The 27,848-nt window shown below is 45.0% G+C and overlaps 1 protein-coding gene across 1 annotated transcript in view; it reads right to left on the bottom strand.

Annotated features, from left to right (window-relative positions):
- The window catches only part of LOC132975105 (uncharacterized), a 40,101-nt gene that overhangs the window by 1,293 nt on the left and 10,960 nt on the right, over positions 1 to 27,848 (bottom strand). Inside the window, exons 2-14 of the mRNA XM_061039414.1 lie at positions 12,303 to 12,403; positions 11,538 to 11,658; positions 10,827 to 10,876; positions 8,807 to 8,912; positions 7,450 to 7,608; positions 7,252 to 7,369; positions 7,110 to 7,171; positions 6,880 to 7,005; positions 6,707 to 6,801; positions 6,460 to 6,618; positions 5,959 to 6,155; positions 5,528 to 5,657; positions 1,184 to 1,377 (exon numbers count right to left, since the gene is read on the bottom strand). Coding sequence (XP_060895397.1) covers positions 1,184 to 1,377; positions 5,528 to 5,657; positions 5,959 to 6,155; positions 6,460 to 6,618; positions 6,707 to 6,801; positions 6,880 to 7,005; positions 7,110 to 7,171; positions 7,252 to 7,369; positions 7,450 to 7,608; positions 8,807 to 8,912; positions 10,827 to 10,876; positions 11,538 to 11,658; positions 12,303 to 12,326 — 1,541 coding nt within the window. The 5' untranslated portion in view covers positions 12,327 to 12,403. The remainder of the gene's footprint in view (positions 1 to 1,183; positions 1,378 to 5,527; positions 5,658 to 5,958; positions 6,156 to 6,459; positions 6,619 to 6,706; positions 6,802 to 6,879; positions 7,006 to 7,109; positions 7,172 to 7,251; positions 7,370 to 7,449; positions 7,609 to 8,806; positions 8,913 to 10,826; positions 10,877 to 11,537; positions 11,659 to 12,302; positions 12,404 to 27,848) is intronic.

The following is a 27,848-nucleotide window of genomic DNA, read 5'->3' as shown; positions in this document are numbered from 1 at the left end:
CAGACTTTATCATTTATTTATGTGAAACATGTCACACATTCTGACTTTAAACTTGAATACATCTCTATAAAGAGACATCTGCCTGAAAGGGGAGCTAATATCCCAGCCTCTCTCTATTCAGTTTAGCTCTACAGGTTGCTAGTTAGACTGTAAACGATGCTGTTTCATGGTAAAGGAAGTCAAAGCCAGATGTCCTTAATTGCTAAACAGCCCTGGAAAGTTGGCTGTCACTCCCAAAGGCTAGATTGTCGTCACACAATAGCCGATGGGTTCTGACACTGGAGGCGTAACGATCCACCTTCTCCTCCAAAAAGGGGATTTCTGGTTGAGGGAAAAGAAACAAACAACAGAATCGGCAGCCAAAACGCCAAATGGAGGCTTTAAAAGGAGGTACATAGACCAATTTATGACATCAGCTCTTTTTAGACTGTCTATGGTTCATGCAAACTCAGACTCTCCTGAGTCCCTCAAACTCTAAAATGTTGCAAGAATCGCTTCACGGCAAAGGCAAAACCTCTTTAATCTTTATTCAACTAGCAACAAATGGAATCAAATAAATCACAAATCGTAGATAATGGAATACTGAAAACATCACGTCTGCCCAGAGCGCAAAAAAAAGACCTTGATTAGACTTTATTTATGACAACCTGGATAAACTCTGACAGGGAAATAGCTCTCATTAGCTTTGTAAAGAGCATTGGCATCCATGTTCAGACAAGCGAACACACACAGCGAGGCTCAAAGACTCCTCTGTGGTTCTGTCTCTGCACTGTCATGTAGACGTTTCTCTTTCTTTGGCATGATGGTCTCAAAGGGTGATGTCAGCTGCACTCTCTACTGTAAGTGTGTGTGTGTGTGTGTGTGTGTGTGTGTGTGTGTGTGTGTGTGTGTGTGTGTGTGTGGTGTGAATCCTGTCTGAGAGCACCGGGTATCTAAGTATGTACATGTTTGAACGCAGCAATTACTTAATTATATGAAGTTCTTTCATCCATTTATTTTCACTCTCGCTGCTTCCAATCCAGCGTTTGCTTGTTTTGGGCCGATATCTGAAGCTACCAAGCGTAGAAAAATAGAGTGATGACAGAAAAGGGTGGCGTGATCTCACACGGTGGCCTCTGGTGAACTCTTACCACAACGTTGTCATTAAGCCAAACACATTGCTCTGGCTGTATCGGTGTGTTACCTGTCGTCCACACAGACGAGAGAGTCGTCCACCTCGACCACGACCAGTCCGCTGCCCTCTCTGTAGCAACACGTGAAGCCGTAGCGCCCGTCGGGGTTTTGGTTCTCCTGCACAACCAGCAGCATGGCGGGAGACTGTGGTGACACCAGCTGGCTCAGGCTGCTGATGGCCAAACTCTTTTTCCGAGCTTTCTCCTGAACACAGAAAAAGCAAGAACACATTTATACATGAATTAATGCACGGCAGAGACGGCGCCAATGGAAACCTTCAGACATTAAGACATAGCTTATTGGTAGTGTGTTCATGTGCATTGCATCCAAAGTATACAAATACCATATCGAAGGAAGTCACCCCTCCCCCACCCAGTGTAATATAATCTCACCTGTAGTATGTGTGCAGTATAAGGAGGGTCAGGAATACAAAACACTTTGTTTTCTCTCTGGAGGTAAGAGGAGATAACAACATCTTTCCCATGTGTCTGTTGAATACAGTCAGGAGATAGTTAGCTTAGCTTAGCATTAACCTTAGCTAACCTGGCCTTCTTCAAGGCTACCAACACCTGTTACCTCTCACAAACTAGCTTGTTTTAAATTGTTGGTTCATCTAATATAAAAACCAAAAAGTTCAAGCACCAAGTTTTGACTTGACAGGAAGCTGTTTGCTGATCTCAACAATGGTTTTAAGTTGAGCATTTTGGGCATTTTGAGTCTGCTTTTCCATTGTTAATTAAGGAATCTAATGCATTGATTGATTTCTGCTCGTGGAGCTTATTAGAAACATGCAGAGGCTTTTTAGGTCGGGTACAATCACTTCTATCTGAACCACTTCTCTTGCCCGCTTCCATCACTGCAACACCTGTTGACCTGATAACTGCTCTCATATCTGGAAAACCGAGGGGCGTCCAAAACGGCCGTGTGGGGGCGCCTACCTTCTCTGGTCCAAACAAATCCAGAGCATTCAGGAGCAGAATCTAAAGTTAGAAGGAGGACATACTGGCTGCTGCATTGTTGTCAGAGAAGCCAGCACTTCAACATGTTTCCTTAATGATCAGATAGTAAGATACCTTTATCATCTCACTCTCTACACAGCTCACTGATTGGACCTTTAAAGATTACATAAAGACAAACATGGGCGTCATCGATACATAACGCTGGGGCTGCGTCAAAGCCAGAAGACCACCAAGATGCAATGATTAGCTTTCGAGGAGATCACACCACAAGTAGCTTGCAGGGATCAGTAAAAACTTGTGAGTCTGACCGCTGAATTCCAAAGTTCCCTTATCCAGCCTCATGGCATTCCACCCCGTCTCCCCCCCTCAACGCCATGTGAATGCCTCGCAGCAATGGATGCCGCCTTCCCTGGGTCAGGGGTCAAATCTAAGGCCTCTCTCTCCTCAGACGAGCGGGCCAGACAGGATATATTCGCGGAAACGCAGCTGAAGCCCCTTGAAAAGCACCTCCTAATGCGCATGATTTTTTCCCTTTTAGCTCGCCTCAGTGTTGGACGCGAGCCAAGAGGCCGGGGAATTTTCTCTTCATATTCTTCTTGTTTGTTCAAAAGATCGGATCAAATCCTCGCCCTACCTGGGCCAAAGACAGGGCACATATCCTGTGTACTCAGCAGACACATCCAGGGGACTGTTAGTGGGCAATTAAAACACGAGTATACAAGAACAAAGAGAGATTCATCAGCTCAGCTTTGACTCCAGAATAAGATAAAGGGTACATGAGAGAGGTGGCAGATTCTCTCAGAGCTCCATCGATCCTGATTGCACCTTTTGGGGGCTGGATTTCTCCAGAAGCCCACTGTTACACAAACGTCAAGATTCATTTGTCACGGTGCATTTCTGTTGATTTTAGGGTGTTTTGGTTTGATTTTTAAGATAAGAGAACCACATATTTGATCGAGGACTCTCAGACCCACTGACCAGCTGCTTCTGACTGTCCCAGGGTCTGAGTTGAAGCTCAGGGGTGACCGAGCCTCAGAGGCGCTTGGCCCCATTAGGGCTGACAAACGTTACAGTTAAGCAGACGCTCAATATCTGCAAAGTCAGCAATGACAGTAACCTCCCTAAGGGGGCCCCATCTGACGGCCCCATCTGCGTCACATGCTTTATTTCTGTGAAAACCAAAGTTTGTCAATGAAAGAAAATGAAGAGGAAACAGAGTGCACACTGGCAGACATGATGGTGATGTACGCTGGTTGGAGGGGCCCCCAATGAACTTTTGCCCGGGGTTCTAATGGAGTCTAGAACCACCACTGCCGAGCCTAAAAGCCTTTTCAGTAGCAGCTCAGATTTCGGCTTGACATGAATGTTTCCTTTTTGAATCCTTTTTTCCTTTCCTTGTTGTCTTAACATTGCATCATGTCCTCTTATCAGCACATTGTAAAACTTTTGTTGATTTTAAACATGCTTTATGAATAAGATTGGGTTGTTAGTGGACACAGGTCCTTAATGCATGTGAGACGAGAAGGTGGGGAAAGTCATTCCTCCCTGTTTAGGTGTCAGTGTTTAGGTTATTGAGTGTTCCAAGCTGAAGTGCATTTGTAAAATAATTTCCGTCTCATGTTGTCCTTCCCTTCCTCCCTTTCTTCTCCCTCTGTTTCTCTTCCTCCTTCCCTGTCGGCTGCTTTTATTCATGCTCTCCGGTTGCAATGGATCCTGGAGATTAGACTGCCGATGATGAAATATTTCCTTATTGTCTGAAACGCGGGGCAGCCTACGAGACCAAATCCAGGGCGGTCTGCTCCTTATTAGAGCAGCAGCTCCATCAGTTCCCAGGCTGCTCCTCGGCTCTGACCTGTGTGTTAACTCTGATTAGGTCATATGATAAACATTAGTGCTGCTGCTTTTCCCACAAACTCAGCACCTAAAAAAGCGTGGCCCCGGGGCGGCAACGTGACACGGGGCACCTTTCAAAGCGGGAGCCGCGTGTGTCCTTTCATGGCACCTCGTTAGGGCTTCTCCAACGGGATAAAAGAGCCACATTAAAAAAGAAGTGGGCTCCTCCGGGGGATAGATGCAGATAGTTTTACACATGCTGGCCCAGTTCTCCTCTGTGCTCTCAGTGGCTTTTGTCACACACATTCCATTGTTGGTATGGTCACAGGCTCTCGGATGTCAGCTCTAAACATCATTTTCTCAAAAAGAAAAGTGCGTGTTCATCTAAAGGAATTCACTCCGCCTTGTGTAGCGGCTCTCACAGCGGGGCTAACTGCACAGCTTAATGAAACAGAGATCACTGAATGGAGCTTTGTGTTGTCACTCAGGGGAAAAGTGAATAAGATCAAACATGATGGACACAGTGTTGTCACATAAAGGCCTCACACATTCAGAAGCTGTTACCACCTCTCCCACAGCGAGGTCATTCCTAATGCATGAACTTCACAGGTTTAGTAGAGCCGCTTATCATTCAGGTGATCGTTACTGAAGAGCCTCTAACTTAGCTTTTTAACACTTTGTGCATGTTCTGATATAGTTTATACTGTCATAAAACACCAAATATGAGTCTGTTCTTTCTTTTCTTCAGCAGAAGTTTGCATTTAGTGTCCCAAAGCTCACAGGCTTCTCTGAGGGGGGTTTGGCACTAGGGACCCGGGCCCGGATCCGAGTACACTTGACCCCAAAGTCTGGTTTATTTGGTCAGTGTGAACACAAACACTGTTTGAGTACTTGTACCGTACTCAGAAGAAAAAATTAAAAGCCATTGGTAAATCCGTTCCCAGTTAAAAATCTGTGCGCACGTATTTGCAAACTGTGGGAACGTATTAGCAATCTGTGTGCACAGAATCTGAGACAAAAAATGCTACTCCATACGCACAGTTTACAAAAACATGCCCACAACTTGCAAAAATGTGCACATAGATAACAAAACTCTGTGCACATTTTGCAAATCTGTAGACACAGATTACAAATCCATGTGCACAGTTTTGTAAATGGGAAAGGATTTTCAAACGGCTTTTTTTTTTTTACCTGAGCCTTCGAGGACTCTTATTGGGCAGATTGGCTATAACACAGAAAGATTGAAAGGTAACATACAGTCAAGCAGAAAAAGAGAACAAAGCTATATTTCTACTATCTCACTGTGAACATTACGTCTACTTCTTCTTGCTAGTGGGCTGGAATAAAGTCCATTCAGGTTCAGGTTCAACTAATTTGGACGTTTCTGTTCTCACATGCAGCCTCTCTGGTTACATCCGGACATGTTCAGGAGTGCAGTGCATGTCTGAAAGAGGATTATGTTTCACATGCAAATCATGACTGAGCTCCAGACCTTCAATTTGGTCATAAATTCTGCAATGCTGCATGGAAGATGAAAGCAATCCTTAACCAGTCAACGGTACCTTAACAATGCTTTCCTGCAGGGCGTTTTGAAGGTGAGCCACCTGTCGGGTAAGATGAACGATGGAGATCTCCTCCTTAAACACCTGACAGTTCAGCTTCATCTTCTCCAGGAGACGAACGTCCAGCTGTCTGAATGACCAGAGAAGGCAGTAGAGATCATGCAGATGGACTAAATACACAAGTCAGAGAACGTGAAGTTCATATGAGAGATATGAGATTCATATTAGAATTTCAGTTCAGTTAAATATCCCGTGGTTTGTTTAATGCCAACCTGCATAAGCCTTCTCTAGACCCCTGCTGGACAGTTTGGAGATCTGCAGGTAGGACTTAAAGGCTTTTCTTGGCTCTCATGTTAGTCCTCTGTATACAGAAGGTGTACCAAAGGTTTGGGCTGGGTGATAAACCCAATAACTAACAGAGAGAGTCTTACTTCTTCTTGTGAGTGGCAGAGTTGTTCATGTCGTCTCTCAGCGTCTGCAGACTCTGCTTCTTGTCGATCAGTCGGCCCTTAACTAGCTCCAGCCTCTGCTTCAGCTCTGCAGAGCCAAGCCTCTCCACTTTCACGTCTCCATCCATGCTCTTCAACTCCGAGCAGAACGCCACCAGGCCGTGATGGAGCTCCTGAACCTACGACAGACCGAAACATCTGTTTTAAGCTACGAGCTAACTAAAGAGCGTTAACATTAGCATGCTAACACAACAATGCAGGACACAGGTGATTGCAGATCCAGCAAAAGGACAATTTTGTCAGCCGCTTGTGCTAAAGTCCTCCCTGCGAACTTGAGGGGGGTTGGAGGTGTGTCTGTGGAGGAGAGTGGAGGCTTCAGTATGGAGGAGGCGTGGCCAAACAGCAGTTTGTTTTGGTTTCATGCTGGTACTCAAGGGTGACATCTACTGGATTAAAAAGTCATGTGAATGAAGCAGGACTGACCTGGAGGATGACATTTTGCAGTGAGTCCACCTGCTGGTTCAGCTCCCTGATCCTCTCTTCTTTAGCCGGCTGGTTCATTTGGACGTTTTTGTTCATGTTGCCGTTCTCATTGGAGCTGCTGACCTCCTGGTGATCTTGTGAAGCAGTAGCTGACTTCTCCTATGATATAGAAAGCACATCTTGTTAATTGATATATATCTGGTATAACATGGTACCTTACTTGTAAATGTCGACAAAATCAAGTCACCGTTTTGCACAAGTGCAGCTCCAGCTGTCTGTTTTCTGACGAGGATGTCAGAAGACTCCCGATCTGATGATCCAGTGGAAGCTCGTCTGAAGAATCTGGAAACAGAAGCACATGTAAAGAGTTAATGAGTCTTATTCCATGATCGTGATGATGATGTGCTGAGTATTGTTTACCTTGCTTTTCCTTCAGTATGAAGAGGCTCTTATCTTCTGTCACTCCCAACATTTTCATACATGAATCCATGATTTTTCCAACTGAAGTCTCCTTCGGGGTTCTGAGAAGAACTATCCGCTCTGATGCTGCAGCACAACAACACAGACCCACAGAGTGTTACTGAGGCTCTGTGGTCATATACTGAAGCTAAAGGCTTCACTATAACCAAGCTGCTGTTTTTCTTACTCACCATTAATAGTGATCTCTAGGAGCTGGGAATTCCTCTGTGCCGTGTAGTTCTGGTTGTTGTTCCTGTGTTGCAGAAAGGCAGACATGAATATAAATCCTTTGTTTTTTCATTTTTTTATGATGTTGCATTTGAGAGACTCTACCTGAGCTTGAGAGAACGTCGATTCATGCTCAAACAGCTCACATGCGGAGAGGACTTGGACTTGCTCATTGACACCAATGTGGCAGTGAAAGCCTCGACATTATCAGGACCTAAAGACTCTGCAGGGAGGAGACACAGGTTTTATTTTTAAACTGTTTGGTTTTACGTTACTGGTCATGTTAAAGAGAGAGAAGGTTACCGAGCAGAGAGTCGAGTCTCTGGCTGATGCTGCTCGGCGGGTGCAGCTCGTTATAAATGGCCGACAGTAGCAGCTCTCTATCCTCCAGAGAGGTGATATGGAGGATGTCCAGAGTGTCCACATCCACTGAGGCAATGTCTGCGCCACACAGTTTAGCCTCTGAAAGAGAGAGAGAGATGGGGGGGGGGGGGGGGGGGGGCGGTCATTACAACTCCACAACTTCTTCACAAACTTATAAGATCGGAATGCAATTTGCAAGTTAAAGGTCCAATCAGTGAGCTGTGTAGAGAGTGAGATGATAAAGGTATCTTACTATCTGATCATTAAGGAAACATGTTGAAGTGCTGGCTTCTCTGACAACAATGCAGCAGCCAGTATGTCCTCCTTCTAACTTTAGATTCTGCTCCTGAATGCTCTGGATTTGTTTGGACCAGAGAAGGTAGGCACTTTTAAGACCCCCCCACACACGGCCGTTTTGGACGCCCCTCAGTTTGTCAGATATGAGAGCAGTTATCAGGTCAACAGGTGTTGCAGCGATGGAAGCGGGCAAGAGAAGTGGTTCAGATAGAAGTGATTGTACCCGACCTAAAAAGCCTCTGCATGTTTCTAATAAGCTCCACGAGCAGAAACGTGCTCAAACTAGGATCAATATTGGAGATGCTTTTGAAAAATGGAGAGAGGTTAGAACACAGAAAGGTTTACAGACCCATGCAGAGCTGGATAAACACTGAAGCTTCAGAGTCCACCACATGGTGACCTGTGTGAGCATGGACTCTAGAGAGGAGGGGTTTAGAATTTAAACTGCAGTACCCATTTTAAACACTAGGTGTCAGAGTAACATATTGCTCCTTGGTTTGCATGTTTACAAAGAGACATTAACCCTTAATAACTGAATAATGCCTCTTTTGCATGTTTCCTGTCTCACCTGTGGACCTCGAGCAACTCGTCATGACTGCTTCTCTGTGATCTCATTTCTGTGCAAATCCATAACTTGTTACTTCCGTTGCATGTTGATGAGAAAGATAAGTTCACTTCTCTTTTTATTGCGGTTTTGATCGTAAAAGTAACGAGGTCATGTGTTCTGGTTTTCATTTAATTGCGAACTTATTTAGCATGTTTCCTTTGACAGTAAAAACTTAATGACGTTCATAAAGAAGTTTTGATTTAATCTGCGGTGAGGATTATCAGATTGGAAACGTCTCCCATTGAAAACATTAGACTCATTAAACTCGTTTCCTCTGACAGTAAAAACGTGTTGATGTTAATAAAAAGTGCTCTGATTAAATCTGCTGTAAGGATTCGTCAGAGCGATGATGTAACAACACAGGGCTGCAGGAGGAAGAAGAGTTTGTTTCACCTTTGATGAGAGGGAGACATCTGTGCAATCCGACGCCGGTGAACCACTGACAGACGTCTTCTGTGTTCATCTCCCGCAGAGATTTGGCTCCCAGCTTGTCGGCATCCTGCGACGAAGCAGACGATACAAAGAGAGTTAAAATGATTCTGATACCAGAGTCGGCCCCGTAAAGATCCACAGTTTCAGAGCATTGATCATGTGAGATCACAACAGATATCAACAGGGCAGAGCTGGAGGAGAAACGTACTGGTACTCAAAGCTGGTTAAATTCATAGACTGAGTTAAACATGGATGCTCAGTGTCGTCATCCTTTAGTTTCTGAAGATGCATCTTAAAGCTGAACAATGACAGTCGCCATATTGGAAATGCTGTCTCCACTCAGTCTTGAGAAACGGGCAAAGAGGCGGAGCTGAGGCGGATCTTTAAAGCTCCCATCTTCTCCTCATGTTCAGTTTTCATGTCGTCAGTCTGTGAATCCTACAGAGCAGCTTTACATGATCTCATTTATCTGATTCTGGCATCAGTAAAACCCCTAATTTCAGCTGCTGTCTCTTTAAGGCCCCCCTCCCCATGTGCGCCCACTCTCTTCTGATAGGTCAGCTCGCTGGAAGCCTTCTGAGGGGGTCAGAATGCTGCAGGGCTGCCAGGGGAGGGCTGGTTTCATATCGGGGAACTATGGCGAGCAGCAGAATAATACAGTAGGTCAACTTTAACCTCCTGGACAATGCGCCCACCTGTCAGTCAAATCATATGCTCACATAATTATGCACAACTCTTAGCCTCGGGGCGGGCCTAATGGGGATTCCTTGGTTTTCAGAGCCTTCCCCAAGTGGACATTGGAGGAACTGCATGTTTTTTGCATATCCGCATTTGCTTCACTTTTCAACACAGGAGTTTCCTGCTTGGTAAAATATCAGCAGCCAGTGTTTCCCCTCCAGTAAAATATCATCACATGTTCATTAAATGTTCATTGCACTAAATATCGGACAATTCCCAGATCTCAGTACCAGTATCGGAGTATCTACTGGCCTGCTGCGGCTGCTGCAGCGAGAATAAAGACACATGTATGAGTTCCTTTTTACTCTGCAAACAGGAAGTATACTCACAACTCCCCCGTCGTGTTGAGATGTGATACAGCTTAAAAATATATATGTGGAGTTTGTTTTGTCTCCATCCATTAAGCCAGTAAGTGTTGGGATCTGCAAACTCAGCGTGGCATGATGCACGGAGATGAATCACACCAACATGTGAAAACATATTTGATAGAAGACAAAACAGGGTTTAACTCCTCCACACTTAATCATCGTCTGCGTCGCTGAGTCATGAACACTAAGTATGACTGTGCTTAATATCCCAGCTTTGGCATATTACAGCCTGATCATGCATTACAGTGTTTAACTGTAAACAAATGTTTAAGGAGCGCTAAGACGTGTTAGCTTTAGCTGAGAACGTAAACATAGGCGTGTATGTGATCCTTGCATTAGTCACAGATTCTCTGTTTATAGTGTTCATGGAAAGAAGCTGCGTGCTGTAAGAAGAGGCTTAAAAACCTGACTGTGGAGTGATTAGATAAAATAATGTTTGTCTTGTCTTTTTCGATTTATGTTCACATACAGAGATTAAACCCTGTTGGATCATATTTTATCCAAACCAGGGAGATAATCCTTCAGACATTTAGTCTCATTTTGAGTCCCAGTGTGAGGCTCTGGTGAGAGGTAAGTCTGCATAAATGATTAGTTGATGCAGTGCTGGATAACAATGAAGATAATAGATGCAGGACGTGAGCAATTTAGCTATAAAATAAAACCAATCCGGGTTTGTGTTTCAGCTCACACAGGGATCGCTAAAGATACCAGAGATCCTGCTCGTCAAATCCTGGACACACAGACTCAAATCCTGCAGAGTCATCGCTCTGACGGATCGAGCGAGCTGGGAAACATAAACAGAGTTTATTCTGTAATTGCAGCAGCTTTGGGCCGTGCGCTGATGCCACCCTGAAGGCTCTGAGGGTTTTCAGTACCTTCTCCGAGAAGTTTCCATTCTGATCCGTGGACGGAGGCAGATACGATGCTGCAAGAAAAACACAAAACAAGAGAAAGTCATCTGAGGCGTGTTGGTTTGATGTTTGGGTTAAATGTGAGTTTTGTTTCTCTGTCTCATCTCTTTTGATTTATATACAAGTTTGGACAATTTGCATAGTTGAATGCTAACTAACTAGCTAGCTTGCTAGCAAAACTACCCGTTAGTTTTTGAATGGGTGTGTATGTGACTTCCTGTGTTTCTGCAGCCAGCCTCTAGTGGACACTCGAGGAACTGCAGGATTTTACGCTTCAGCATCAGCTTCATTTTTAAAAAAACAGAGGTTGCTGCTCGGTCGAATCGATCACTTCTGATGCATTCGAGGGAAGTCGGGAAATCAGCGTCAAGCAGATGAACAGCTCAGGTTCAAAGTTTTCATTGAGGAAAGATTGTTAGCTGCTGTTGATCTGATGATTACCACTGATGGTAGACTCGATGTGGGTACGGTCGGATTGTTTTCTGCCGTCTGGACTGTTTTATTCATGCACATAAACCTGCTGATACGTGATTGGTCGATGCTATTTAGATAACAAACGTACCACAAACAGAAGCTTAAGAAGTACAGATTCTTTATGTTTCTATTCTGCAGCTAGAGCTCTACTAACATGTGCAACATCCTCATTAGTCCATCGTTTAATCAAACCAGACTCACCGACGGTTATGCGTCGTTGCTGTGGCGACTCCTCCTCTTCCGTGCGGTTGGTGGTTTGTGTGTTGAAAGTGGCGCTCCTGGTCAGTCTTTCATCCAGACTGCAGGAGCGCGTTATCAGCCTCTGTCACGAAATAGAAGTTTCAGTTAAATTTAGACTGAAAATCCAGAAGAGCAGTGTAATCGATTTAGAGTCCTCACGTATTCTCAGCTGCATGAGAAGTTAAAAAAAGTCACAGTCTAAATCAGATAACTCCGCTCCATGCAGGAATGTGCAGCGACTCTACCTTTAGAAACATAAGAGCTGCATGTGTGGGCTTTGAATAGAGCATGTGATATACAGTATGAAGACATCATGAAGAAACTCTGAGGAGAAATGTGGAATGAACGAAATCTGGCTTCATATTTAACAAACAGACCCGAAAGAGGTACAAATCTACTCATGTGTGAAGTTTATTCCCCGAAAGTTGAAGTTATCTCTAATGTATTCAGCTGATATTTGAACTAAAGATCCCTTTTTAACCACCTCATGGTCTGAGTAGGATTAGGGTCTTCAAACCTTCATAAAGCTCTTCAGACTGAAACTCTTTGATTTGTGCTACAGAGTGTAAACAAGATAAATATACAATCTAATCTAAAGCCACAGAAAGGGCAATAAAGGGACCACAGGTAGTGACTTTTTAAATTAGAGAGAAAGGTGCCAAAAAAGGAAGGTGGTCTTATGTGTATTATATTATATATAATTATATATAAAATATATATTCGTACCCGCTGGTGAGTAAATGTGTCCATGTTGGCGGCAAGCGGAGGGAGACAAAGATCAGCTTTCAGAGAGTGTGCACAGCTTGAGTCTCTGCTGCTCAGGTCATCTGCAAATTAACATAATGAAATAGTCAATAAATAAGAGAACACATACGGATTCAGGGCTTAGTCTGGGAAGCAAGCGATGTAATGAAGAACTTGTTTCACCCTTTTAAGGCACTCGATTCCTTTGTCAGGTCAGCAGGTCTATTTGCAGTCTGTTGCTGATTCTAGATGCAGCTCGATGGGGTTGCTTGGCAACCTTTTAGACACACCAAAGTCCGTCTGGTCGATGACATACCTCTCTGTTCTTTCCCACAGAAAGCTCATACTCTTACATTTTCCAAATGTCACTTGGTCTGCGCGCAGATATCTTTTTTTTTCTGCTAACATAACAAGCAAGACGAATGAGGCTGAGAATACGGCATCACGGCTCGGCCTCGACTTTCTCAGGCAACACAACGCTGAGGGGTTTTTATATAAGAGATGAGTTTAAACTACTTAAAGCTTGATACCTTTACAGAGTTTAAAAACGGGAAACGGTAGTCTTTCAAACGGTTAAGTCAACACAAAAAATCTCGTCTGATTTCTTCAACACATGTTTTTCATTTCAGCAGGCCGGTCTCTGAAAGGCCGGTTTGACATGGATGGAGGTTTAGATGGAGGCAGAATCAGATAAGACGCTGTAATTGGTTTATGTGTGTCAGCAGAGGAATCTTGTCTGGGTCCTGGAGAGACAGTGGAGTACAGGGAGGAGGGGGGGGGGGGCGGCGAGCTGCCACTCTGTTCATCACCTGGCTGGTCTGTGAGTCAGAGGATCCTGAAGTCTGAAACAAACTCAGAAGTCAGAGCTCCACTGGAGGAGCGATGAGTGTTGGTTGAATGTGAAGACGTGTAGGAGCCACCTCACCGAGTTGACCTCAGACACAACAGTGTGTCTTTGAAATCCAGAGGAAATCGCTTCCAGTCCCACTCCCTAACTCCTTTTTTGTTTTTTCACCATGCATGGGAAGCAGGAGATACCAGTACACCCACCATACCACAGCAGCCATGCTCAGACTTCACACAGTCTGTGTCTACCAGGAAACGGCCAATCAAAACAAAGGACAGGAGGGTTTTGGGCAGGCTTAGAGACACAGTCTGATGTTTCCTTAAAGGGTGAAATCACCACAAACAGAAGGATGGATGTCTTTCCCAGGCTGGAGTGGCTCGTTTTAGGACAAGTCGAAGCATGAGCGAGTCCACTGAGCCGTGATTAGTTAGTGAAGCGACAACAACAAATTACATCCAAGTGCCAAGTTAAGCTACAACACGTAATGAGTAAATCTGTGGTCTGCAGAGGTTATAAAATCTGATTTATGATTCAAAAGATCACTCTCCAATGAGGACAGACTTTAAACATACAAACTACAACACCATTACATCCTCTATAACATCCTCATTCAACAGTTTGTTCTGACCGAGTCGTTTGATTGGCCGAGAGGATTTGATGAGTACGACAAGGCGGCGACATTTTCACTTTTCGCTTACTGTCAGCTATCATCACGGCAGACTGAGTTTTGGATCAATATGATTTCACCGTCAACGATCCGTTAAAACACAAAGCAGAGCAGCTGTGGTAACCATGGAGACAAACACAGCAGAGTGCAGGACAATGTTTGGGTTGCTTGGCAACCATCTAGTTTCAGTAAAGTTGTTGAACTAATTTAGTTTGTGGAGAAAAAAAGAATCTGTTGTCGATATTGACCTCTAACTGTTGTATTAATATGATGTCATACTTGATGTTTTATATCTAACATATATTTTATATTTATTATTCTTTTAGAAAGAGACATGGAAAAGATAGCCGATCTGTGGTGGTCTTGACCGGTCTTGATTCAGAATCCTGAGTTCGAGTGAAAATGCTTTCGATTCAGAGACGAGACCTTCAGGAAGCGGTCCTAAGACCGATGTTGAGGACTACAACACAAATGATTTAAATAATCTAATGAAAGAAAATCCTCAAAAAGCTGCACCCCACTTTAAGTTTTGATGTTATTTCTGCACATTTTTCACGGTCGCAGCATTTGTTCACACACTGAGCAATCAAGGTTTGGAGCATGACACACTTTGACAACCATTCACACACACACACACACACACACACACACACACACACACACACACACACACACACACACACACAGACACACACCGGATTAGTGACCAAGCAAAGCTTTAGATTCAGAACTTTTCAGCACATTTATGTAATGGATAGGCCGAGGCGATGCTTATCGTTTCCAGTAGTATTGTCCTCGTCTGGTTTGAAAAGAAATGAAGCTCTTTGAGAGAGGACCGCGGGAGGAGAGCATGCTGAGTCACAGGAACCCAAAACCTGGGAACCGCCTGCCGGGCCACGCTCTGGGAATACACACACAAAGGCTAAAAAAGGGATTCCAACAAAAGGGGAACTTCTGCAGCTCCCGGAGGAGGCGTTCTAGGTACTGTAGCCATGTCACATAATGACCGCAATTTCTCCTGAACGGGGAACTGAGATCAAAACACAGATTCAGCTCATGAGCTCAACAGCTGGATGGAGCGGAGCATCATCTGGGGCCGTTTACCTCTCACCTAGGGTTTGCTAAATGGAAACAGAAAAGGTGGAAACACAGAGAGTTTGCACATGAACGTCAGGGAAACTCACCCAGGTTGAGCTCGGTAAAAGACAAGAGATTTATCCCAGTGTTGTAGCTTCCTGTGATGGAGAGAGACACCAAGAGGACCATCAGCACGAGCATTTCTCTTGAATTAAACATTTCAAACACTCTCCAACATTCAGGGAGATCACGTTGCACAAGATCAAACCTGTACCTGACCCTGATGTGAGCGGCAGCGTGAACGCAATCAAAACGTGTGCTGTGAAATAGTCCCAGTGCTCCAGGAGGGATTAGCCTAGCTTGGCAGTTAGCCTTCTTCAAAAGAAGACGTCAGTCTTTGCAGGAGCTCAAACATTTTCTCATGATCTAAATAGTTTTATAACCAGATGTAATAAGGTAGACAAAAGTTAATCACTTGGGTTTTTTGTGTGCATTATTTGGGAAACACCTGAAATTGCTTGTTAGGGTCTCAACCTCAGTTTGAGCGCACTTGTCATCAGCGCTCAGTCTTGCTGCTCTGTGACGGTAAGCTCGCAGCACTTCTGCTTCCTTGGGTAGAAGTCGGTTAAGGAAGGGTGTCCTGTCATTAGCATCATCTTCACTGAGAGCGCCGTGAGCACAGCGGCCAAAAGCAGCCGGCACCGAGGGTGTTTTAGTGCTTACGATGCTAAGAACGCTAAGTTGCATCGATGTGGTATTGGGGACAGCGTTAATGGACACTAAACTCTAAACTGCAACGTCACCTTTTTGCTCGGTTAAAACACAAAACCAGAAGACGATTACAAAGACGTTACAAAGCTAAGCTAGCTACTTCCTGTGATTTTGCTGCTTCTTTGCTCTACTCTCTCATTAAGAAGATGCGCTGAAGACTAGCATTAGCTTGTTCCACATCTATCTTCTTATCTTTATCCTGGTATGAAAGCAAACAGCCATGTTTTGAAAATATCAGAATATTGCTTTAAAGTCTTAATCTGTGATTTTTCACACTTAAATGTAGAAATCAAGTATCTCCTCTGAAAATAACTCTGTGAGTCATGACTGTCTACAATGGGTGTAACACCCGAGTCCCACTGTCTGTGATGTTTTCAGAGTTTTCAGAGTCCTATCTTCACTTTGTTTACATCGCCCGGACGGCCGGCTGACTCCTCCCCTCGTGTATAAAAGTTGTTTAATTGAGGGACTAGAGAAAAGAAGAATAACATACTGTACTCACTGCTTAACTGTGTTTCTAGATCACGCTCATTTCAGGTAAATTTACATGCAGTGTGAAGATACGAGCAGAATAAAGATCGCTAGCATTAGCATGCTAACACAACAATGCAGCGCCAGTTGTTTTGGTTTCATGCTGGTGCTCAAGGGCGACATCTGCTGGATCAAAACATCACATATAAAGAGTTTAAGAGTGAACTCGTACTGAGGATGTCATCAGTCTGTTGGACTCACTTTTCTGCCGGTACTCGGGGAGAGGAGCCACCTGGAAGGCGTTAAATAAGAACCTGGATTTAGTTTTCTCTTTAACCCCCTCTTTGCCCGGCACAGCCTCCCGCTCCTCTGCACACTGATCCTCAGCGGTGACTTTACTCTCATCCCGTGTGAACACGTCTGACTCCTCCTCCGACGCCACGCTCTCCGTCTTCTCCTCACAGCTCTCCTGGTCACACGCGGCGACGCTTCCATCGCTGCCTGACGTGTGCGTCACGCTCTCCTCCGAGTAAACGTCAAAGAACTGATCGTCGTCGGCAATGTCAGAGGGAGTGGGCGGGATCAGATTGATGACAGGTCGTGTCAGGAGGCTTCCAGAAGCCGGCGTGCTGTTGGCGCCGCTCCCGAACAGTAAAGCGTCGTCCTCGTCTTCATCGTCTTCTCCGCTGGTGGCGTGCTCGACCTGTGGTTGTATCGGGAGTGAAGACAGGGACCTCAGTCGCTTCTTTTTCAGAGCCCTCAGGCAGGCGGACACGGAGCTGGCTGAGCGGGCCACGCCGTTCCTGGAGGTCAGGGGGTCGTCGTCAGACGGGCTGAAGCTGCTGTTAACTATCCCCAGATCCTCCACTGTAATCTGGATAACCTCCTGCTCACCTGATCCCCGTTGATCCCCGTTTGGAAGCCGAGGGCCCCCGTTAATCTTCTCTTCCTGCTCCTGCAGGCGATCGTCCTCTTCGCCTCGCAGACATGAACAGCAGCGCGAAAGGCATCGAGCGCTGCTTCTCCACGGGCGCCTGCGAGGCCGCTGTTTCCCTGCGTTTCCATTTGCCATCGTGATGGCTGCTCGACTCGACACTGGCTACACTGCTAAAGCGTCCTGTGATCAGATAAACCTGTGCAGACTGAGAGAAGACAAACAACCACCCACTCCTCTGAGGTAGAACTCTGCCCTGTGCACACGGCGTCACAAACACTCATCTGCAACATGTTGTTGCTTAGGAGAGAGTAAAAAAAAAAGCAGGCCGCTTCATGCTCTCAGGGTCAGGTGAACACTTGAAATGAATGCACGACTAAATCAGCCCGCTTTGATATGTAAAGCAGCGTCATTGTAGATACAGCTCTGGTTTCAAAGGGCTCTAATAAGACAACAACACCCTGCCAGAAATACATCTTGGTGAAATCAGAAGAAATGTTGATGAAGAAGGGCAAAGAAAAATGCAATAAAATCAGGCATGTGTGTGTCTTATGTTACACCTCAATTAGGAATAAATAATCAGAATGATGAGGGGATGTTTCCTCTGTGACATTTGTGCTCAAATAAAAAAAAAACTATTACCATTTTAAATCAACTAATGCAAAAGGAAGGTAAAATATCTAGATAATACCATAGAGATCTGTCTCCCCCCCCCCCCCCCCCCCCCCCCTCCCTCTCTAGAGTCCATGCTCACTCAGGTCACCATGTGGTGGACTCTGAAGCTTCAGTGTTTATCCAGCTCTGCATGGGTCTGTAAACCTTTCTGTGTTCTAACCTCTCTCCATTTTTCAAAAGCATCTCCAATATTGATCCTAGTTTGAGCACGTTTCTGCTCGTGGAGCTTATTAGAAACATGCAGAGGCTTTTTAGGTCGGGTACAATCACTTCTATCTGAACCACTTCTCTTGCCCGCTTCCATCGCTGCAACACCTGTTGACCTGATAACTGCTCTCATATCTGACAAACCGAGGGGCGTCCAAAACGGCCATGTGGGGGGGTCTTAAAAGCACCTACCTTCTCTGGTCCAAACAAATCCAGAGCATTCAGGAGCAGAATCTAAAGTTAGAAGGAGGACATACTGGCTGCTGCATTGTTGTCAGAGAAGCCAGCACTTCAACATGTTTCCTTAATGATCAGATAGTAAGATACCTTTATCATCTCACTCTCTACACATCTCACTGATTGGACCTTTAACTTATTCAAAATGTTTCTTTAATTCTCTCTTGACACTTTTTACATGTTAGAAAACGACGGCAACTTGAAAATAGGGACGAGTCAAAACAAATGTGAGGTTTCTTTGGGGACATCTGTCGTCAAATAAAAACACTATTTGGGTTCCCACAGATCCTCTGGAGGAGAGGAGGAGGAGGTCTCAGACTCAGAGCCGCTCCAGAGATCACAGAGGAACTCTTCTTCTGTTTCATAAAACAATAAAGAATGAAAGTGAAGGAGGTTTTTATCAAGATTCTTGTCACAGATATTTGAGTCATTTCAGACCACAGATTTACTTTTTCTTTAACCTGAAACAGAGTAGAAGTGTAAAAACTTCTTACATGTAGAATATGACTACACCACAGTCCTGTGTGTGTGTGTGTGTGTGTGTGTGTGTGTGTGTGTGTGTGTGTGTGTGTGTGTGTGTGTGTGTGTGTTGATCGTGCATGTGCCCGGGCATGTTGTTGTACTATTAAAAGTCAGTGTTGTATTTCTCTGCGGGTCGTCTGCATGAAGGAAACAGGTGAGAGAGTGTGCAGGCGGATGCTCGGCTCTTTCGGCCCCCATGGCGTCGGATGACATCTCCTCCAGTCCGCAGGCCCGGTCCTGTTCTCTGCTACACGATAAGTCATCCAAGCATCAGCTTAAAACCATTTTTGCCACACCACCCACACTGAGTGCCTGAATGAGAAGATGATATCTGTGCTTTTTTTCTCACGCCCATAAAGTGACAGTAGAGTGATGGGAATAATTACTCCACCTCTCACGTCGCAGTCTGTCTTTGAAGTGAAAGGAATCTCCTACTGTTTGTTTCTTTAACTCTGATGTTACTTTCCTCTGTTTCTTCACCTTCCACCTCCACCAGCGTCTGGCTCTCACCTTTAAACTGTGAACTTGAACTGTGTTTACATGCAGGTTTTAAACGCCAGAGCATTTTTTTATTTTTTATTTGTACATTTTATTTCATTCAAACAAACAATAAAGTTAAGAAAAACAAACAAACATAAAATCTCGAATTTTGAATGCAAAGGAGCAGAAAGAAGACTAATCTTATAATATCTGCCCCTCTTTTACAAAGCATTAATTAAAACAAAACAAAACACTACATCTCATTAACATATTTCCACATATTTATTCAACAAACTGGCTTTAATTTTTCTTTTAAATATCATGTTTGATTTTGATTCTTTAGTTTCTCTCTTGAGATTGTTCCATAAACTGATTCCTTTCACAGTAAAACAACGTTCCCTCAATTTGGTTCTGAATCTCGGTTTATTAAAGATCTCTGTTCCTTTTAAATTATAACGGCTTTCCCTTTTTTTCAAATCTGTTTTGGATGTTTTTTTGGCAATGTTTTCTGATTAGCTTTAAACATCATTTGCAGAATACTGTAATCAACTAATTCATGAAATTTCAACAACTTTAACTGAATGCAGCTTCCTTTAGTTTGTGCAACCTTCATCGTCTTCCTTCTGTTTTTTAAAGTTATTCTCTGTTTATTTTCTGTCACAGAAGTCAGTGCTAAAGCATTTCATGAGCTGCGTTCATTTGGAAAACACTGCTCGATGTGTGAATTAAAATCCACCACAAAGGTTGACTTCATTTGGCTTTTTACAAGGCTGACTATTTTCCCCCAAATAAAAAGCCGACCTCAGACGGAGTAACTATTCCTAATTTAGGCTTAACAATTTGTTGGCGTGCAGTCGTATAATTTCTGCACACCAGCAGCAGATATAAGCCTAAACACTTAATTGTATTCTTCTCGAGAGCTCCTCAGGTAATAAAGTTCCAGACAGTCTTTGTTGCGAGGCACAAAAATTACAGCACCTTGAGGTGATTTCAGCGGGAGGCCGGCTGACTCCTGACAGACTGGGTGCAGGGCTGCAGGCTCTCTGAGGAGCCTTTTATACCCGTGTCAGTCAGGGACCCACATGAAAAGGGAATCTGAAATGAACAACACAGTCTCAGAATCAGTGATGATGGGGGAGATGGTTTGAGCATGACACAGCGAAACTAAAATGCTGAGACGCTTACTCAGGGTTGCTGTATGTTTGCAGAAGAGAGGAGGACAACATTAGGAAAATAAAAACATGCCCGCTTCTTAAAAACAGCTGCAAAGAATTTAGCATTAAAGAGAAACATATATATGTGAATGGTATTATTCTGCAGGGTCGGGAACAGGTGTGTGCAAAACATTCAGCAGTCTTAAAGGCTGAGTTTTGAATTCAGGGTCTGTGACTTGGTCAATGCTGCATGGCCGACATAAGGGGGCAGTAGAGAGCAGATGCACGCCCACTGACAGGACATAAAACAGAACCCAGCACTTCTTAGAAAGACCTCTGGTATTCACAAGTCTGGATAGAGTTAAACCACACGAGTGCTTTTTCATCCGCAGCCCACTGAGGCCGGCTTTCATGATATCTTGATCTGGTATTTGCAAGAATATCAAGTTTGGTCCTAATCCCCTTTTACATGTTGTTTGAATATACACAAGCGGTAAGGGGAACGAAAAGATACACGTAGGATTAATGTTCCGTCTCCTTTTGTACGGGGACATGTTTGAAATTAGCTGAAAAATCTGCGACCTTTACTGGCAGATATTCATGAAAAATGAGTTCCTTGTGATAAATGTGGAGAGACAGTGTAAGTGACAGAGCAGACAAAGATGAATGCTTCACAGCTGCTTTAGCCCGGGGGCTGTTTGTGGGAGAGATGATTGAGACCGACATGGGAACCCACCAAACTTCTCTCTGAGTGACGATGTAAATTTGAAACTTATTTGTTTTTAAGCGTGTTCTTTTGTGCACCACTTTCTCTCTTTGTGTTCACAAAGTGAGCCCCCACATCACAGGACTCCAGACATAGCTCCAGAAGTTTCTGAGCATGCTCGGTGCAGAGAGTGGATTCTGGACCGGCCCCCCAGACAACCGTGCAGCCAACATCAACAGCAGCAGCCTTCAGCTGTGTGTGTGTGTGTGTGTGTGTGTGTGTGTGTGTGTGTGTGTGTGTGTGTGTGTGTGTGTGTGTGTGTGTGTGTGATGGGGGGGGGGGGGGCTCCTCTCTGAAACACCCCTCGCTCGGCTGCAGCACAGCTAAACATGTTGAACATTTCCTGTGACTGTCATGTTTCCCCGTCGGCGTCAGGACTACGGGTCCACAGTCAGCTGTGGGTTCTGCGGTGAACATGACCCTGCCTGGCCATGCAGAGAACTCCCACAGACACACAGAAAGAAAGAGGAAGGCTTTTTCTTCGCTCTAATTCACAGAAGAGGAGAACGCTTCAACCGGCCTGTAATTGCATTTACTAAACAAGACAGCAGCATGAGTCACTTTCCAGGGGCAAGGAATGTCACCTCTTCCTGTGAAAGCAGGAGGAACGGACTGCCGAGTTATAACACTCACAAGCCTCTTTATACTGGGAGGGATGTTGAGCAACCGCAGAGGCCCAAACAAACGAGGGGGGGGTCTCTGAAAATAAGCATATTTATCCACGGATGTTGAGTCCTTAATTAAACATAAATCAACACATCTCAAATTGAGCCCCACGGGCGCCAAGTCCTCCTTAAACAGACTCATTCATGTTGCTTACACAAATCTTCCTGTTTGTCCTCGCCACCACAAAAAAAAAAAAAACCTCCTGGAAGTCGGACCAACTGTGCCAAATATTTGCAGAGTTTCCCCCAGCGGCTGATACCTAATAGCATGAGAAAAGAAGTCCGGCAGGGGGGGGGGGGGAGAGAGGGCAGTGACCTTGAGAACTTCTGGGTTGAACTTTCCCCTCCAAACCCCCCCCCTCACCCGCCAGTCCTTTGCTCCCTAATCAATTACTGTTGGCAGTCAGGAGACCACCAGTGATTAGCAGCAGCAAGGCAGACGTGGTTTTGGGGGAGTTGGAGTGTGTGTGTGTGTGTGTGTGTGTGTGTGTGGGGGGGGGGGGGGGGTGGGAGGTCCAACAAACGGCTTTGATCAACATGCTGCCTCCAGGAAAGCGTCCTGCAACAGGACCCCCCTGCTTTAAATGACCCTTGAACAATTTATTTATCTGAAAGAATGAAAGACGGCATCCTTTTGTTTTCTGTCTCAGACTTTTTGCACGGGGGGGGGGGGACAGCTGTAGACCCTGAAAGGTTGTTTACACTCGCACATGCTCGGTCGAAACCAGCCGAGACCAACAGGTTTCAAAGACAACGGCACGTAAACACCAACCTTTTTTTTTTTTGTGTTGTTGTTGAGGACTTTGAAGCAGGAGGGAAATAATTGACAGGCTCTTTTTTTTATGAGAATCGGTTTCTGTTCCCACGCCCACTGTGTGGCAGGAAGGCTCAACAAAATCATTTGTCTTAGATTGGCTGATCGGCTCTCTGGAATCTGAGAAAGTCTTTGACGGTGATGGAAGTTTAATTTGATGAGAGGAACTCTCCCACCACACCCCCCCCCCCCCCACCCCTTTCCATTTTAACCCTCGGCTCTCTCTATTCTTTGAGTTTATCTTTTTTATAGAGTGAGAGTGAGGCCGACGGAGAGAAGGGGCCCACGCTCCTGCAGACGTCAGAAATGTTTGTGTCATTAAGTCTCCCCTCTTGTTTTATGGTCGGGGGTCGGGGGGGGGGTAAGGCAGCGAGAGACGGTTTATGTGTGAGTGGGAACGAGTGAGAGAGATAAACACAGAGAGGCAGATTAAATAAAGAAAAAGATTAAAGAAAGAAGATGTGAACCAGACGAGTGTCGGCATCACAGCCTCCATGTCCACACAGACCTGCGCTCCTCAGACCGGCCCTCACACTATTAATGGCATTAAGAGCAACGCTGGAAAGCTTCAACTAAACACTTTGTGTCGACTTCTTTTCCCGTGGGAACGCCTTTTTGTGTCAATGCCAAGCACTCCTAAGTGATTCACTTATCTCTTTGCACTGATGTTGTGCACTGGGACTTTCACTGTTGAGACAGCTTTGAGGGAATGAAGAGAAATCAAATTAAGTTTTATTTATAAAGTCAGAGCCAGCGAGGATTATCAGGATTCAAACGGGGCTGGACTCTGACTGGAGAGTTTTTGATTTCAGACTGTCCTGTTGTTCACTGCTCCGGGTTTGTCTTTGCCATGAGGTGGTTTCCACAGCCGGACCATCAGGGGCGTCCCTGGGTTTTAAGGACCCCATGAAGGATCACACATTGGGCCCCTTCACCACAGCCTCGGTGAACCCTGACATTTTACTCTACCGCGCTTACTTTACACAATGACTAGATGTGTAACAGCAGTGTTACTGTGGAAAACATTCTGTGGAGTTGGTGGAGGGGGTGTGGCCAAAGTAATATTTAAAGACTTAAAGAGGACATATCATCCCCCTCCTCCACCTTTTCAAACAGTCCCCTCCTCCACCTTTTCTAACAGTCCCCCTCCTCCACCTTTTCAAACAGTCCCCTCCTCCACCTTTTCAAACAGTCCCCCTCCTCCACCTTTTCAAACAGTCCCCCTCCTCCACCTTTTCTAACAGTCCCCCTCCTCCACCTTTTCAAACAGTCCCCTCCTCCACCTTTTCAAACAGTCCCCCTCCTCCACCTTTTCAAACAGTCCCCCTCCTCCACCTTTTCAAACAGTCCCCTCCTCCACCTTTTCAAACAGTCCCCTCCTCCACCTTTTCAAACAGTCCCCTCCTCCACCTTTTCAAACAGTCCCCTCCTCCACCTTTTCAAACAGTCCCCCTCCTCCACCTTTTCAAACAGTCCCCTCCTCCACCTTTTCTAACAGTCCCCTCCTCCACCTTTTCAAACAGTCCTCTCCTCCACCTTTTCAAACAGTCCCCTCCTCCACCTTTTCAAACAGTCCCCCTGTGGTCTAAATGAAACATCTGTGCTTTGGTCAAAATATAACATGAATCAAGCACCAGAGGAGGTTTGTGACCCTGTATAAACCAGCTCTCTCAGAACGCTCCGTTTTGGTGTGTGTGTCTCTTTAAATGGAATGACCCCCTCCCCCCGCCTGAGTTTTCCCTGTAGACATCACTCCTCTGTAGAGAGAATAAAAATGGCCGACCTGCGCCAAAGTTTTGTTCTAGTCTGGAGGTGGAGTCCATGGGTGGAGATACCAGGGGAGGGGAGGGGATTTTATTTTACCAGAATCCCACTGTGACATCACAAGGAGAGCACATTTGAAACAGAGCATTTTTCTCTGTGTTGTAAGACTTATGCAGACCACAAACAAAGGACTGGATGGTTTATTTCACATGTTGTGGGTCAGTAGACTCTCAGGTTACACAGATATATGTTCAGAAACTCTGAAGAAGAGGATTCACTGTGTGGGTGTGACATCTCGTATGTATAAGTAACGCGGCGCAGCTACCACCAACTCTCCGCAGATGCTTTTTGCTCCACTTTTTAACTTTGTGTTGCGGTTAGCGCCGGTGTTTGTGAAATAGACACCTGCTTTGCAATGAGGCTGAAAAGACAGTTAAGAGAGTTTTTTCCCCAAATGATTTTTGTAACCGGCGCCGGTGCACAGAGACGCTGTTTGTTGTTTAGCGCAAAATCGATTGATGCATGTTTTGGAAGAGTGCGTTGTTTTTCTGCACTCTTAATGCATTATAATATATTCATCTTTAAAGCATTTAAGCATCTAATAGGTTTCTATTTACAGGCCAAAGAAGGGTCTTTTCATTCACTGGGGCCCTGGGTATTTGGTCTCCCCCCCCCCCCCCCCGGCCACTAGCACGGCCATGTGGACAAGTATGCTAACTGTAATGTCCGCTGCCGGAGCATCTGAAAGCTGCTGTCATGGGTATTTAGAGAGGGGCAGGCCGAGGACAAAAGGCCGACCATTGGCAACTTGTCCATTTTGTAGCCCCCTTTGAGGTTTCCTAACGACGCCTGTGCCCTCATAGAAATCACCGCAAATTAATTTTAACACTCGGTGAAAAGACAGATTAGTGCCGAGAGGATGGCACAAAGGGTGTTAAATATGACGAGCAGCATGCTGGACCACAGGCCAGGCACCGGGACACATTACTCCACAGCTGCCAACACTGACCTATTTTACACCAAAACCAGCTTAGAGGTTTCTCCTCAGCCTCTATTGTTGCGACGGCGGCGCTGCAAAGCACACCATTGAAGTCATATCTGCATGACCCCGTTGGGTACGGGGGGCCTTTGATGCCTCCCAGAGAGGCAGTGATGGGCTTTTAATGAAGTGTGGCAGGTGATTAGATGGTCCATATTGATCTGGAGGGTTCGGGGCAGATGTTGCAGGAGGGGAAATAATAGCTCTATAAAGAACACAAACAAGACCCCAAACTATTGTGGAGGAGACTCGACCCCTCACTCTTCAACCGCGAGAGAAAAGTGATTTCAGATTCAATTATCTTCTTTTGCGGGAGGAAATGGCGAGCAGATGGCGACAACAGTCACGGCCTCACCGCGATCAGCGCTGCTCGTCGACGTCTTTTCTTCGGGACAAATTTACCGTGGCCTCATGAGGTTTTCATTGAAGTGTTAGCGCCGGGAGGTGAAGCTTGACAACAGGTCAGAGACATTATTACAGATACAACAGAGCGTCAGAATATTTTATGTAAACGCTCTCTGACACCGTGCCCCCCCCCCCCCCCCCCCCCCCCCCCGCACGCAAGATTTGCTTTTTTTCTGCCTCTATTTTATCGGAGACAATAAGAGAGTAAAGTAATGACCAGCGTTTATGACGATCAGAGAGAGAAGACGAGTCGTGATCTAACAGAACGTAAACACAGATTAACATGCAACACGTCTGAGTGGATAATGAGACGACTAATTTTAAGTTTAGATCGTTCATGGGAGAGATGTAAGAACACAAAGAGTCGGGGGCCGCTCTGAGTTTGTCCGCTGGCTACCTCTATGGGAGACGATTGAGGAATAAATAACTTCCATTTAAGGGAACATAAATCTGATATTCTAGAGAGGGCAGTTGACAGCTCTCGTTCGGTTTGTGCCATGGCTGGAGAAGAAGAAGAAGGGAATGTGTTTACCTTTTGGAAATAGCCTCACATAAAAGCGATGGGACCAGAGAGAAATCCTCAACCTTTTATTGACTGTGATGTAAAAACAAGACGACTTCTCCACGACTCTCGAGTTAAGTAGAGTCAGCTGTTATATTCATTTTATTTTATAAACTGGACGTGAGGCCAGAACGCTTTAGATAAACAGTGGCTGACATGTAAAAAAGAAAGAGTCTGATGTTTATGGTGGGTCATCGCTTACTACTTTCAACATTTGCTGTTTTACATTTTTAAAGGCACAGTACGTAGATTCCACCACCAGGGGGCTCTCGAGCAAAACAATAACAAAAGATAACATCAAGGCTGGCGGGGAATCATGGGAGTGATTCTCCTGCTACTTCCTTCTACCCACCACCCGATGAAAACAACCTCCGGGTTGATCGTAGTCATGACGACCGGGTGAAACCGACCTGAGGAAGAGAATATGTTTACAGACGAGCTGATGTATCAGAGTATAATTTACATGATGTTTTTATCACAGCAACTTTCAGTAGCAGCTCACACTTCATTATGCAGCAGTCTTTAAAATAACATCTGGTGTTTCCACGGCAACAATAAAAATGATGTCTGTCATGAAGGCCGTTGCAATAAGACACGCTTCCGTTACAACTCTAAAATTATGGATTTCTCTGGCTTTGATAACTGTTGGAAATATTTGAGGTGATGTAAGAGCTCAAGAACAAAATGTATATATCATGGGTTGAGTCATTTTTTAATTAATTTAGATATTTGAACGTAAACATTGTCAAACAATTCAACATATTGTACGTTTAATGTCTAATAATTTATTGGATTCCTTGAACAAGAACCTGGGAATGAATGGACTCAAATGTACTCTATCTTTTATAATCATCGGTGTTCATGCAGACTGCCAACATCTGAGGAGGCGGCGTAGAAATCCTTTAATTTCACAGAATGAAGCGTGGAGAGGAAACCCGAGCCTCCTCAGCAGCAGAATGAGAATACGGGCGACACAATAGTTGCTCATTTCCTGCAATGAAAAGACTTCAGAAACGACCTCGAGCTTATTCATCCTCTCAGCTCGGGGAAATAATTAGCAGGACACAAAGAGGAGCCGCTCCTGTTTGGGACGTGTGACGTCCTGTTTGCAGAAATTACACTCTTATCCTTTCACACAGGGAATAAAGAATGTATCGTTTGATGATTTATTCCATTAAAACGACCGTTAACTCATCACATGCAGGTCGTTGCTTTGTGTCAGCGGGTCTTTGCATGAGGAGATAAAATCTACAGTGATCGGAGTGATGGCATTGAACCCCCTAACCCGGAGATGTTTTCCATCTAGGTTGTAAAATCTTAGAAATAACAAGTGTCTGAAATCAGGGAGACAGAAAGAGAGAGAGAGAGAGAGAGAGAGAGGAATGACATGCGGTACTGGTCGGATTTGAACCTGGCCCTCATGTTTGGAGGACGGTGCGCACATTAACCACTGGCCACCGCTGCCCAGACT

Source organism: Labrus mixtus, chromosome 6 (assembly GCF_963584025.1).
Source record: "Labrus mixtus chromosome 6, fLabMix1.1, whole genome shotgun sequence".
NCBI lineage: Eukaryota > Metazoa > Chordata > Actinopteri > Labriformes > Labridae > Labrus > Labrus mixtus.
The sequence above is the reverse complement of the archived record's forward strand: the minus strand, read 5'-3'. Positions and strand labels throughout refer to the sequence as shown.